The sequence below is a fragment of the Oryza glaberrima genome, chromosome 11 (genome assembly GCF_000147395.1).
Source record: "Oryza glaberrima chromosome 11, OglaRS2, whole genome shotgun sequence".
Taxonomy (NCBI): Eukaryota; Viridiplantae; Streptophyta; class Magnoliopsida; order Poales; family Poaceae; genus Oryza; species Oryza glaberrima.
The window spans coordinates 21185920-21199906 of NC_068336.1; the positions used below are offsets into that span (position 1 = coordinate 21185920).

At 46.6% G+C, this 13987-nt stretch overlaps 3 protein-coding genes across 3 annotated transcripts; all 3 read left to right on the top strand.

Moving 5' to 3' along the window:
- The first annotated feature begins 1128 nt into the window (after nt 1–1128).
- Nucleotides 1129–4222, top strand: LOC127755580 (uncharacterized). The gene is made up of 2 exons (XM_052281259.1): nt 1129–1329; nt 1437–4222. Exon 2 carries the CDS (start codon nt 2540–2542, stop codon nt 4010–4012), a length of 1473 nt encoding a protein of 490 aa, XP_052137219.1. The 5' UTR covers nt 1129–1329; nt 1437–2539; the 3' UTR covers nt 4013–4222.
- A 4729-nt stretch (nt 4223–8951) lies between these two features.
- Nucleotides 8952–10641, top strand: LOC127755239 (putative F-box protein At5g38270). The gene has a single exon (XM_052280897.1). It carries the CDS (start codon nt 9012–9014, stop codon nt 10410–10412), a length of 1401 nt encoding a protein of 466 aa, XP_052136857.1. The 5' UTR covers nt 8952–9011; the 3' UTR covers nt 10413–10641.
- Nucleotides 10642–11169: 528 nt separating this feature from the next.
- LOC127754042 (uncharacterized) lies at nt 11170–12627 on the top strand. Its single transcript, XM_052279494.1, has one exon. It carries the CDS (start codon nt 11170–11172, stop codon nt 12625–12627), a length of 1458 nt encoding a protein of 485 aa, XP_052135454.1.
- Nucleotides 12628–13987: the final 1360 nt, after the last annotated feature.

Genomic DNA, 13987 nt, shown 5'->3' on the forward strand with positions numbered 1-13987 from the left:
TCCCATAAAAAATCAATCTAGAACTGGATGTGACACATCCTAGTACTACAAATCTGGACATACTTTTATTCAGATTTATTATACTAGAATGTGTCACATCCGATTTGTTTTTTTCGAGGCGGAGGGAGTACAACGTACTCTTCTCATGTCTATTTTGAAAGAAGAGAAAAGAAGAATATTGTAAGACACGTAAAATAAGGTGAGCCATTGAGATATACTCCCTCCATATTTATTTTTATGATGCTAGTTAGTTCAACGTCGTTTATTTAGAGAAGGAGGTAGTAATTAATTAAGTAGGAGTATTAATTATTTCAAACTTAATAAATAAATAATTTTTTAAAGGAATATTCCTATAGAAATTGATGAGGATCTAAGAATACCTTCAACTTCAACTTTAGCAACAACTCTTATTTCTCTCTTTTGTTTCAACGTACACTCTATATTATGCCTAGTTTAACAACACAATAATTCAAATATGCTTCCACGTATTATTTAGCCACTCATTTTAAATTATCTGTTGAGTTAAGTTTTTAAAACTTTAATTCATCCATATAGTTCTAGATAATCCGTGGCAAAAGACCGGAGTACTAATGTACTTATATAGGGCCTAAATAGACTTTTTCCCTAAAAACATAATGGGGGAATAAGTTCATCTGAGGTCCCTTAACTTTATACCGAATTCGATTTTCGTCCTTGAACTCCAAAACCAGATATAACATGTCCTTGAAATGTCAAAACCAGTGCAAACAAGGTCCCTCGGCGGTTTGGAAGGCGGTTTTGGCTGACGTGGTGTCTACGTGGCTGATTTGACTAAGTCTTCATCTCACGTAGCATTGACGTGGCGCTTACGTGGCAATTCTATACCGGAAAAATAATAAAAAACCGTGGGCCCACATGTCAGTTACAAAAAAAATATTTTTTAAAAAAGGTGGGCCCCATGTGGGTCCCACATGTCATTCACACCCCCCTCCTCTTCTTCCTCCACCTTCCCAGATCCCCTCTGTTCATCCCTCTCCAGGCGTCACACCCCCTCCTATTATTCCTCCTCCTTCCCAGATCCCCTCTGTTCATCCCTCTCCAGGCGTCACTGCCGTCGGCGGAGCTGGGCGGCTACGGGCCGCGGGCGGAGCGGGGCAGAGCAGAGGGGCGGGAAGCTCACCGGCGATGGGAGCGTGTCCAACGCCCACGCAGTGCTCCCGGCGGCAGGCAGGTGCTCCGCCGGCGGCGACAATCCCCACCAATGCAGTCTGCTTCAGATTATGCTTCTGGCCGTCTCAAACGCAATAGTGACGATGACGACGAGGGCTGCCACTGCTCCAAGAAAAAACGGTGATTAAACATACACACACCTTCACCTGCACGCACTTGATTTGCTCCAAATTAAAACGACATTAACGATTCTGTGATGAACTTCTTGCGGCGGCGCATGGATGCAGGAAGGCCTCGTGGAGGGAGGCACGCTGGTGGACGGGGATGGCTGCACGGAGGGCAGTGTCCTCCTTGGCGACGGTGGTGGCGAGCTCGGCGCAGCGGAAGTCGAAGGTGGGGCGGAACATGCGGAAGTCGGCGTTGCTGCACAGGTCCCACCACAAGCGTGGCCGGTCCTTCGCCCACAGTGGAGAGTGGGAGCAGCGCGCGGCGGACGGCCTCCTCCTCCGGCTGCCACCGCCACGCCTCCCCGCATCTCCTCCTCCGGCGGCCACCGCCGCACGCCGCCCCTTCTCCCCGCCGCCACTGCCGGATCTCGGTCACCGGCGCTGCTCCAGGGGGACTCGTCGCCGCACGCGTCCTGCTCCGCCCACCGCCGTCGCCGACCCCCTCTTATCGCCCCGGCTTCCTCCTCCAGCCCTACGCTCTCGCCGGCGGTCACCGGTCTCGTCGCCCGCCGAGCCACCGGCCCGACCTCGTCGCCTCGCTCCTCCAACCCTTCACCACTTCCGCCGGGCGTCCTCACCATCGAGAAGAGAGAGGAGGGGGAGAGAGACGAAGAGAGGGGAGATAGGGAGAGAGGAGGAAGAAGAGGGGGGTGTGAATGACATGTTGGCCCCACCTTGTTTTTTTTGGTAACTAACATGTGGGCCCACGGTTTTTATTATTTTTCTGGTATAGAATTGCCACGTAGACGCCATGTCAATGCCACGTGGGACGAAGACCTAGTCAAACCAGCCACACCGCCTTCCAAACTGCCGAGGGACCTTGTTTGCACTGGTTTTGACAGTTCAGGGACCTGTTATATCTGGTTTTGGGGTTCAAGGACGAAAATCGAATTCGGTGTAAAGTTAAGGAACCTTAGATGAACTTATTCCCATAATGGGGCCCTTAGTGGCCCAAAGTTCTGCAGGCCTCGGTGAGCCCAGTACTAAACTGTTCGGCCTTCGCGAGTCTATGGGCCGTGTGCTTTTCCGATTCTAATTCAGTTTTCGGACGCGCGCGGCGTGCGAAACAAGAAGAGAAGCCGTTGGGGCGGCCAAAATTCCCAAATTCCCAAATTCTAGGGTTCGCCTCTTCCACCGCCACGCATTCAGGCGCACACGCCCACATGAAGAAGAAGAGGCCGGCGGTGGCCGGCGGCGATGGCGCCGGCGACGGAGACGGAGCGCCCGTCCAAGTCAACGTAGACCCCGCCTCCTACCGGGACTGGGCTGCTCTCCCGGACGACCTGCTGCTCACGGTGATGGAGTCGCTCGCCATCCCCGACCTCTTCCGCGCCGGGACCGCCTGCGCCTCCTGGTACGCCGCCTACTCCACCGCCCGCCGCGCCCGTATCCCCATACGGGATTCGGCTCCGTGCTTGCTCTACTCCGGCGAAGGCGACGACGACCCCAGCACGGCCACCCTGTATAGCCCCTCGAGCGGGGACTGCTTCCGCGTGCGGCTCCCGGACCCGCCGCTCCGGAGCCGCGCCCTCGTCGGCTCGGCGCACGGCTGGCTCGCCACCGCCGACGAGCGGTCCGACCTCCACCTCGTGAACCCGCTCACCGGCGCGCAGGTCGCGCTTCCGCCCGTCACGGCTCTCCACAATGCGGAGAGCTTCCTGGACGAGCAAGGGAGCCTCATGTATAATCTCTACGAGGCTGTTTGGCCGGACGAAGTGAAATCTGATCCCCAGAAGCGTGAGGAGCTGGAAGAATTCCTGAGCCCGGACCCCGCCGTGTACCGCGCACAGAAGCTGCGCATGTTTCTGTACCACAGGGTGATTCTGTCCTGCAGCCCATCTGCCGGGAGGAACTGCATTGTTCTGCTTGTGCACAAACCGGACGGGATGATCTCTTTCGCCCGATTGGGAGACGAGAGGTGGACACATATCAACCGGGCGACCAGCAACGGATCGCTCAAAAGGGATATTGGCTATACTGATGCTCTCTATAACAAGAATGATGGGCTGTTCTACTTGTTGAGCTTTGATGGCTCCATATGCACATTGGATTTAAGTGGGTCTAATCCTGTGGCGAGGCACATTATGAGAAAAAAGACAATATGGGATAATCCTAGCAAGTACATTGTGCTGGCGCCGTGGGGCGATCTCTTGGAGGTGTGGAGGTTGAGAGAGACTGAAGAAACAGACGAGATTCCTGATAATGCTTCTCTTGATGGTGATTCTGAACCGGACGACGAAATTCCTGATAATGTTGCTCTTGATGGTGATTCTGAACCAGATGAACCTGATGAAGATCGATCCGATAGATGGTTTACAGAAGAAATTATGCTATATAAAGTTGATATTGATAAGCAGAAGTTTGTAAAGATGCGCAGCATTGGGGATCATGCCCTGTTCCTTGGTTTCAATTCCGTGGTGTGCCTTCCAACAAAGGATTTCCCTATGTTAAAACCTGACTGTGCTTATCTTTCTGATGAATTTTATGAAGAAATATGTGGCAATATGCATAACTGGCGAGAAATAGGCATTTGGGATTTGAAAAATTGCAAACTGCAGAGCCTTGGTGATGTGGAGTCCCTTCATCCTTGGCGTAATTGGCCATCACCAATTTGGATAACACCATCTCTTAATTAGAAGTTACTTATCTGGGAGATTTTCATGTGTTAGGAGCTCCGATTTGGATTTCATTTTCCCTTTGTAGGGAAGATTAGGAGCTCCTATTAGATAACACCTTCATATTTAGACCCATCTGTCTTGTTTATGTTTGAAGGGAAGGTGCAGATAAGATCATTTGTAATTTATTGATAGTTCATTTGAATAAACAATCGAGATACGTTCTTTTATAGTGAGCATCATATGAGCAATTTTCTACTGCTATGTCATTTTGTATTCCTTTTTGGCCTTCTGCTTATCTGCTATGTTGACCAGTAATTCATTTATGCTCATGTAGTGGTACAGTATAATTTTAGTTACAAGATTATCAAAATGGTTTTTGAGCTACATTGATGAGCCATGGTGCAGACTCAACTAAATTCTAATTTGTAAAATTATTTATTACCATCCAGCAGAACTGTGCTACCTCAAACTTCAGCAGGAACTAAAGTTTAAAAAACGAGCATGTTAGTGGTTGTTCCCTGGCATCGGATTATATTTATAAATGCAGCCCTAAATCCATCCAAATCTATTCCGAGAATCTGAGTTTTTGTTGCTAATCATGCTTTCTGTGTGCTGACCTCATAACCATTTATTGTCAGTTATTGGTCTGTATTTCTTTTATTTTGGATTGTAAGAAAGAGGTAAATGCACAATCTGCATGTATATTTGATTTCTCAAACAAATGCTGCCCTAGGATTGAACTGTTAGCTTCTCTAATAATCTTATTTTGAGATGATTGACTGATTGTCCTTCCTTGCAGGCAGCTTCTCTAATAATCCTCTGTTGAGATGATTGTCCTTAATCGCAGGTACAAATTAGATTGTAAAATTTTGGCTTTTCACTTTACTTTTTTTACCTTTTAAAAAAGAGAGAGATATCTATGATGAACTGATGATAGCCCAACACTCATTTTGGATAGCTCCTGCACAATAAAAAAAGGGGGAGTAATTATTATCCTTATTATCTCAAAGCTCAGCAGTTTACTGCACCATTCATTCCACCGGTCTGCTCGTGTGATATGCATGCAACACCTCAGCCTGCTACGCCCAGACTGCTCCTTCCTCTTTTTTTTTTTCGTTTTCTTTCTCTGGCTGTTGGATGTTAATGTTTATTTGCTTCCTTTTATTTCCTTACCGGTTACTCTTCTGTTCTTGCTATTGTACCAATTGTTTCCTTTGCTTGTGGGTCCTTCTGTCAGTTTGGTTTGTGACTTGCGATGAGTTGGATTGACATTATAAACTGCCCTTTTGTTGCTCTGTACCATCTTTCTCCCTCTGCTATATAGACCCTACTACCTTCCATTTTTCATAGTCCTATTTGTCTGGCCACTGCTCTCTTCCTTCTTCTGTTTATTTCCCTATTGCAGTTGATTGCTGCGTGTCATCGCAAACCCCCTGCTAGCTTTGCTTCTCTTTGTTCCTTTCCTTTCTATCGTAAGCTGTCAGTTCCTCTGCCCTGCTTGCTCCACATCTTCATGATGCATTCTGAAGATCTTCCTGCGCTCTTCCTCTCCCGCCTGTACAGAGAGGCAGGCAATCTCCCTCTCCTCCTCACTCTCACTGGCAAAGCTTCCATGCTTACATTGTTGCTTGTGGCACCATGACGCTCGCCGATGGTGCCGGCGTGCTGCGCAAGGGAAGGGGAGGACTTTGCCACGGTGGCGGCCAATGTTCATGCTGTTCTACTGGATGAGAGGGCAGCTTGTGGCCATGGCAGCTGGGTGAACCCTATGAAAGAGGGAGGAGGGGAGGTCTACCCAGTGGTAGGTCATAGAATTACTGTTATCTTGCCTTGCCCACGTCTATTCTCTTAATCTCTTCACAGATTGCCGGTTCTCATACTCCGTAGTTTTTAGCTAGTCAAAGACATATTAAGCAGGAGGTTAAAGGGAAGGGGGGGGGGGGGGGGGATGGTCTTTGTGGGACACGTTCTTAGGCTAAAATTACGATCTTCTAGGGACGGAAGGAGTATGTATGTATTTTTGTTTCATGGTTTAATTTCGGTATCTTGCTCTAAACTTTGCTGATCTGACGTAGAGGGTGTCTTGGTGGTGTTCCATCGGTAACTGGTACGGGGAAAAATAACAATTGGAGTGGATGGTAATGGCAGGTGGCGGCAGTACAGAACCACATCACTCCACGATGCTGTTCTCCAGGACCTGGTGTGTATCTTACATCTACCTCCCAAATCGATGAGTGCAGGGATCACGATGTTGCATTGCTCTCAAGGTAATTTATTTGGTTTTTTCACTGCTAGATCTTCATCTTAATGTTCTATTCACATACTACACTGTTCTACTTAGGTTTGCATTGTGCAGGAAAACTATTTTTGTTAATTGTATTTTCTAATCCCATCGTATTTGTTTTTCTAGCTTTGCATTGCTGGATCTTGTGGGTACAAAGAGCCTGTGCTATGCAGCTAATGAAGGTTAGCCATTGCTCTGATTCCTAGCTACACATATTCTTGTGGATTTTATCTTACGTTTGCCTCTCAACCCAATCTATCTGTCAGATATTTTAGTTTTAAATTGTTCTGTACAAAGCAATTAGGTATGTGGAGGAAGTACTATGTAGAATGCTCAGTTTTTTTTGAGGTGGCTGTTGATGATGTTTGCAATATGTGGATGCAAAATTAGGAGATTTTGTAAATCTAGTATTCCAGAATCATAGAGGATTCACAATTTAGTAGTGGTTGCTGCAGAGAACAATTGGAGCTTTGCACTGTAAGTTTGATTGTAGTAGTATATCATAGGTTTAGGCTGTTGCATGCCATTCTGTTATTATCAAACCTTTTATAGATTTATTTATTAGTGCTGATGATTACGTTTCATGTTTCTACTATTATCCACCATATAATAATTACGTTTCATGTTTCTACTATTCTTTAGCATGTCCTTGGAACATTATTGCACATCTCAAGCACAAATTTGATTTCATGGAGGGAATATGGCTTGCTGGGGCGGGATATCCTTGTCCGCAGATGCATTTTATTTCAGTTTTCTTCCTTGGATGTTGAGATATTGAATTGTGCTTCTCATGATTAGTTTTTTGAACAGTTACATATTGAATTCAACAACTTTTACCTCTGGAGTAAGAAATAATTAATAGTGCATTTTAGTTGAGGTTGCATTGTTGTTGCTCATGTATTTGATTCTACTGAAATACTGATCACAGAAAAGACAGCAGGTTGGTAGCTGTCGCAGCCAGCAAGTACACATCTGAATTCCTTCTCGTTTCTTTGCCGTTCTGCTGTTTCTTGCTAATGATTTGGGCAATACATCGCATCAGCTAATCTGTAAATATCATACTTGTGCTAAATCTCTCTAAGGGCTTGTTCGTTTAATCCACAGGAGAAAGAGGATTGAGGGGGAATAATTCCACACCACAATATTGTGGAATAAATCCCCTTCAAACCCTCATATGAGAGGGATTAAATGAACAAGGTCTAAGTGGTCTTTTCCTAATAGGAGCACAATTGTTTGATGGCCCTAGACTCTTCTTTTTATGCTATGAATGGGACTAGGAGTATATTCTAATTATTCTATTTACTCGGGTAGGCCACCTATAAACATTTATTTTTACAGTCATGGCCCGCCATTGTGAAACCCGTGAGTTTAATTTGTGGTTCTCTTATTGTACAGTTCGGAATTTCAGCTGGTATATACTTGGATTGGTTATGCTGAAATCATGCATCAAGCTATAAAATTGATGGAAAATGTAAATCTTTTTGAGAAGATATAAGGAGCTTTAATTCAGGCAGATGTATGATAGCTGGTATTCATCTGTTTAATGCGCTTTGAAATATGGTTATGATTTTTCTTCTAATTACCCTTGCAGCATATAAGTTCTGAACTAAAATTACCTTAAACCGTGTAGTTTTTAATTTATGATAAAATTTTGTGTCGAAACAATAAATGTGTTTCCTATTAATGTCCTTTTTTTAGATTCTGCTTGAAATTTTAGATATATTAATTTTATTTGTTCTATCAAAATGTTTGAATATTTCTATTTAGGATAGGTTTTAAACCTGATATTTTTTTTAAAATAGATAAATTTTGTTCAATTTTCATTTTTTTTCATCTTCATCTTTTATTTTTTGGGGGAGAATTCCACTTTATGAAGTATCCTTGAAATGCTTTGATCTCTACAATTCGAGATCAAAATATAAGTGGGTTAATCATGCAACCTGGCATGGGGTATAGGCATCCGTTCTAAATTATATCTCTCTAATTAAGTAAGAAAATTTCAAATAGAGGTCATAGTATTTTTTCGCAAATTACTACTCCCTCCGTTTCACAATGTAAGTTATTCTAGTATTTCTCATATTCATATTAATATTGATGTATCTAGACATATATATATCTATCTAGATTCATCAACATTAATATGAATGTGGGAAATGCTATAATGATTTACATTGTGAAACGGAGGAAGTACTAAACTGGAGTATCATGTAACAAAAACACGTTTATAGATTGTTCTATGCTAAATGTCTGGAATTCATAATGTACCGTAGCAAGTTTTACCAAAAAGAAATAAATAGACATGGTCTTTTAATTACTATCTAAAATTGACTTATACATTGCTAATGCCACATTATGGTTATTTCACTGATAAGATTACTTAGTGCAACCAACATTCTTAGTACTACCAGTATGTTCAACTGTAATTTATCCCTATAGTTGACTAGATAACCCGTGGCAATAGGCTGCTTACAGCTTATACTAATATAAATCAGACAGGGCTTAAATAGACTTCTTCCCCAAAAATATTATGGGCCCTTAGTGGCCCAAAGTTTTGCAGGCCTCGGTAAGCCCAGTACTGAACTGTTCGGCCTTCGCGAGTCTATGGGCCGTGTGCTTTTCCGATTCTAATTCAGTTTTCGGACGCGCGCGGCGTGCGAAACAAGAAGAGAAGCCGTTGCGGCGGCCAAAATTCCCCAATTCCCAAATTCTAGGGTTCGCCTCTTCCACCGCCACATGAAGCGGGCGGCGGTGGCCGGCGGCGATGGCGACGGCGACGGCGCCGGCGCGCCCGTCCCCGTCAGTGTAGACCCCGCGGCCTACCGGGATTGGGCTGCTCTCCCGGACGACCTGCTGCTCACGGTGATGGAGTCGCTGGCCATCCCCGACCTCTTCCGCGCCGGGACCGCCTGCGCCTCATGGTATGCCGCCTACTCCACCGCCCGCCGCGCCCGTATCCCCATACGGGATTCGGCCCCGTGCTTGCTCTACTCCGGCGAGGCCGCCGCCGCCGCCGACGACGACCCTAGCACGGCCACGCTCTACAGCCCCTCTAGCGGGGACTGCTTCCGCGTGCGGCTCCGGGACCCGCCGCTCCGGAGCCGCGCCCTGGTCGGCTCGGCGCACGGATGGCTCGCCACCGCCGACGAGCAATCCAACCTCCACCTCGTGAACCCGCTCAACGGCGCGCAGGTCGCGCTCCCGCCCGTCACGGCCCTCCACCATGTGGAGAGCTTCGTGGACGAGGAAGGGAACATAGTGTATAGTGTTGATGAGTCTCTGGGGCCCGACGATCCAGAAGCCAATCTCCCCGAATTCGAGGAGCTCGCCGACCGGGAAGTCCCCGTGGAATACCCCGCGGAGAAGCTGCGCCTGTTCATGTACCACAGGGTGATTCTATCCTGCAGCCCATCCGCGGGGAGGGAATGTGTTGCCCTGCTGGTGCACAGACCGGATGGGATGATCTCCTTCGCCCGACCGGGCGACGAGAGATGGACCCATATCAACCGGACAACGAGCAATGGATCGCTCGAATGGGATACCGGCTATACCGATGCGCTTTACAACAAGAATGATGGCTTGTTCTACCTGCTGAGCTTTGACGGTTCTATATGCGCGTTGGATCTAAGTGGGTCAAGTCCAGTTGCGAGGAACATTGTGAAGAAAAATACGCAGTGGGATAACCCTAGCAAATACATTGTGCTGGCACCATGGGGAGATCTCTTGGAGGTGTGGAGGTTGAGAGACTTTGATGAACCAGATGAAACTCCTGAATGTTCTTCTGTTGAGTTTGAGGATCGATCTGATAAGTGGTTAACGGAAGAAATTATGCTATATAAAGTTGATATCGATAAGCAGAAACTTGTTAAGATTCGCAGCATCGGGGATCATGCTCTGTTCCTTGGTTTTAACTCTGTGGTGTGCCTTCCAACAAAGAATTTTCCTATGTTAAAACCTGATTGTGCTTATCTTTCTGATGAATTTTATGAAGAAATATGTGTCAAGAGGCATAACTGGCGAGAAATAGGCATTTGGGATTTGAAAAATTGCAAATTGCAGAGCCTTGGTGATGTGGAGTCTCTTCATGCTTGGCGTAATTGGCCATCGCCTATTTGGATAACACCATCTCTTAATTAGAAGGATGTGGGAGATTTTCATGTTTTAGGAGCTCCAATTTGGATATCATTAATTCATTATCACTTTGTGGGAAGATTAGGAGCTCCTACTAGATAACGCCTTCCCTAATTTACTACTGCTCATCAGGTGTCTTATTTATGTTTAAGAAGGGAGGTGAAGATAAGTTCATGTGTACTATAGTTGTTCATTTGAATAAACAATCTGGATATGTTCTTTGTAGCGAGCATCATATGAGCATTTTTTTGGTAGTTATACTGTAATTATTTTTTTGGTAGTTATACTGTAATTATTTGGTAGTTATCACAAGGTGGTGGCTAGACGACCTGGGTTCGAAGCCTCACCCCTTCTAATTATTTGATATTAGGTCATTCCCTAATATTCGTGTCTTTTTTTTTAACATAACGTAATTAAATATAAAATTGCACTTGTATTGAAACAGAGAAACGTAGTAGTATTGCGCAATAAGCTGACACTGTTATGGCCTCCAACAGTACGTAGCATCGTGGCATCTTACAGCACGGTATCATCTGGAGATATTGAACGTCGATCAGGGCAAGAGAGACGTGCCTAGTCCGACTCGGAAAATGTGCGCCGTGTTCTGGCCCGTCCGAACCTAATCCAGCACGTACGGGTCTAACACAGCACAAAACATCTTTTTAATCATTCCAGTCTCTCAGGAAAATTATCGCGTTCATAGAAGCGTTTTAATTTGCTCTGTCGACCGACGATCGCCGGCGGCGGCGCCGTCAGATCAGTCATGGAGCCGACCGGCGCCGGCGCCGGCGCCGGCGTGATCCAGTGCTGGGAGACGCTTCCCGAGGATCTCCTCGTCACCGTCTTTTGCCAGCTGGAGATACCCGACCTCCTCCGCTCCGGCGCCGTGTGCGCGTCCTGGCACGCCGCGTACCGCGCGTTCCGCCGCCTCCGCCTCCCGTCGCCGAAGCAGCCGCCGTGCCTCCTCTACTCCTGCGACGCCTACGGCCCCGACGCCGCCGGACTCTACTGCCCATCCACCGGCGCCACATACCGCATCCCCGTGTCGTGCGGCGGCGGCGGCGGTGGCTTCCGTAACCTGACGCTGATCGGCTCGGCGGACGGGTGGGTCGTCGCCGCCGACGAGATCGGCAACCTACGCCTCCTGAACCCGCTCACCGGCGCCCACGCCGAGCTCCCGCCGCTGTCCACGATGCACCACGTCGAGGCCGCCTTCGACGACGAGGACGAAGGCGGCGGCCTCGCGTACGACATCGTTGATCGCCTGTACAACCGGCCCAGCCTGGTGCGCGTCCCGGCGCGCGAGGTGCGGGACTGCATGTACTTCAGGGCGGTGCTCTCCTGCGGCCCTCACGCCGCCGCCGCCGGCGGCGGCGACGCGGCGGCGTGCGTCGTGCTGCTCCTGCACATGCCCAGGTGCGAGCTCTCCTACGCTAGGCCCGGCGACGAGCGGTGGACGTGGATCTCGCCTGGCGCCGGCACCGGCCTCCGGTGGCGTAACCTGTACTGCGACGCCGCCTACAGCAGAAACGACGGCCTCTTCTACGTCGTGCGGGATGACGACTCCGTCCACGCCCTGGACCTCACCGGGCCATCGCCGGTGGCGAGGAAGGTGTTCGACGAGCGGACATGGAGCACGAGCTTACCATCCAGGTACCTCGAAGATGTCCACCTGCCATGCGCCCAACCTTGCAGATACCTCGTCAACACGCCGTCGGGCGAGCTCTTGCACGTCTGGAGGTTCAGGCAATGGGTCAGTTCCTACTATTCGTCATCTGATGATCAAGACGACTCCTCCTACGATTCCTCATCATATGAGGATCAAGACGACTCCTCCGATTCCTCATCTGAGGATCAAGACGACTCCTCCTCGAGAGACCTGTATGAAGATCTCATCACCAGGGACATACAGCTCTACAGGACTGACTTCCATGGAAAGAAGCTCGATGCGACGGACAGTCTAGACAATCATGCTCTGTTCCTCGGTTACAATACCTCCTTGTGCCTTCCAACGGAGGATTTCTCTGGATTGAAGCCCAATCATGCTTACATCACGGATGATTCGCTCGAGTTTGTCAACTATTTTAAACAAAATAAAAAAGAAATTGGCATGTGGAACATCGAAAGCCAGATCTTGGAGAGATTTGGTGGGGCGTCATCTCTTGAAGAACCTTGGTTAAATTGGCCTGCGCCTATTTGGATGACACCCTCACTTTTGTAGACGAAATTACTCCCTCCGTTTCGAAATGTTTGACGCCGTTGACTTTCTAACACATGTTTGACCATTCGTCTTATTCAAAAACTTTTGTGAGATATGTAAAATTATATGCCTACATAAAAATATATTTAACAATGAATCAAATGATAGGAAAAGAATTAATAATTACTTAAATTTTTTTGAATAAGACGAACGGTCAAACATATGATAAAAAGTCAACGGCGTCAAACATTTCGAAACGGAGGGAGTATATCGTAACAACACTGAGGCGATAATGTTGTGTTGCCCTTTATTAATCCACTTAAAAAATAAACAGGAGAGATACAAACAATTTTACATACTCTTTTATTATTATACTAGCTAGTAGCAAAATGTTTCTGTGTTGCAACAGGAGAAAAAGAGTGAACATGTTATAGTAAAAATCATGAAACATCGTGTCTTATACTACCTCCGTTTCAAAAAGTTTGACACCGTTGACTTTTTTAAATACCGTTCGTCTTATTCAAAAAATTTAAGTAATTATTAATTATTTTCCTATCATTTGATTCATTGTTAAATATATTTTTATATAGGCATATAATTTTACATATTTCACAAAAGTTTTTGAATAAGACGAACGGTCAAATATGTACTAAAAAGTCAACGGTGTCAAACATTTTGAAACGGAGGGAGTATTTACTTTTGTCAACATAACAGTCCAGCAAATCGTAATTGATTTATTTTACTTTCATCGATTAATCCTCCTTGAGTAGCTATTCTCATGAGCAGCAGAAACGGAAGGTAATCAGATTAATGGTATAAACAAATTTGATTTACAGGTGCGTGTCTTTCCTCCCTTTGCAATAAAAAAATGCACTTTTTTCGTTGGCATCGAGGAGTCGAGGAGTACCCAAACTCCCAAAGTTATCCCCTGATTACTTCTCAGCACAGTATTTAGGATCGCCACGCAGCTCGTCGCGCGGGGAGGAACGCGCGCGATAGTATTTTCGCTGGTTTGGTGGAGGCTAGCGACGCGCGAGGCCTGTTGGCGGTGGTATGCTCGTTGTGCGAGAGGCCGCAACTTCCCTTCCGATATCTCCTTCTGCTCCTGATTCCCTCTCTTTCTCCCCTTTCGTGTCATGTCACGTGCGCTTAGTAGCAAAAGAGTCCACAAAAATGACAAGAAACAAAGAGGGATAGTGACATGAAATAAAAAGGGAGAGTATTTGAGAGGTCATGCGGATTGGATGGCAAATAAGCAAAGGCACACGCAGTAGATGACATGCTGTGTTCGAATCTTCTCACGATGAAGATTAAAAGTGGGCACACAAAACGAGACAGCTATTAGCACGTGATTAATTGAGTTTCAGTTGTTACAAAATTT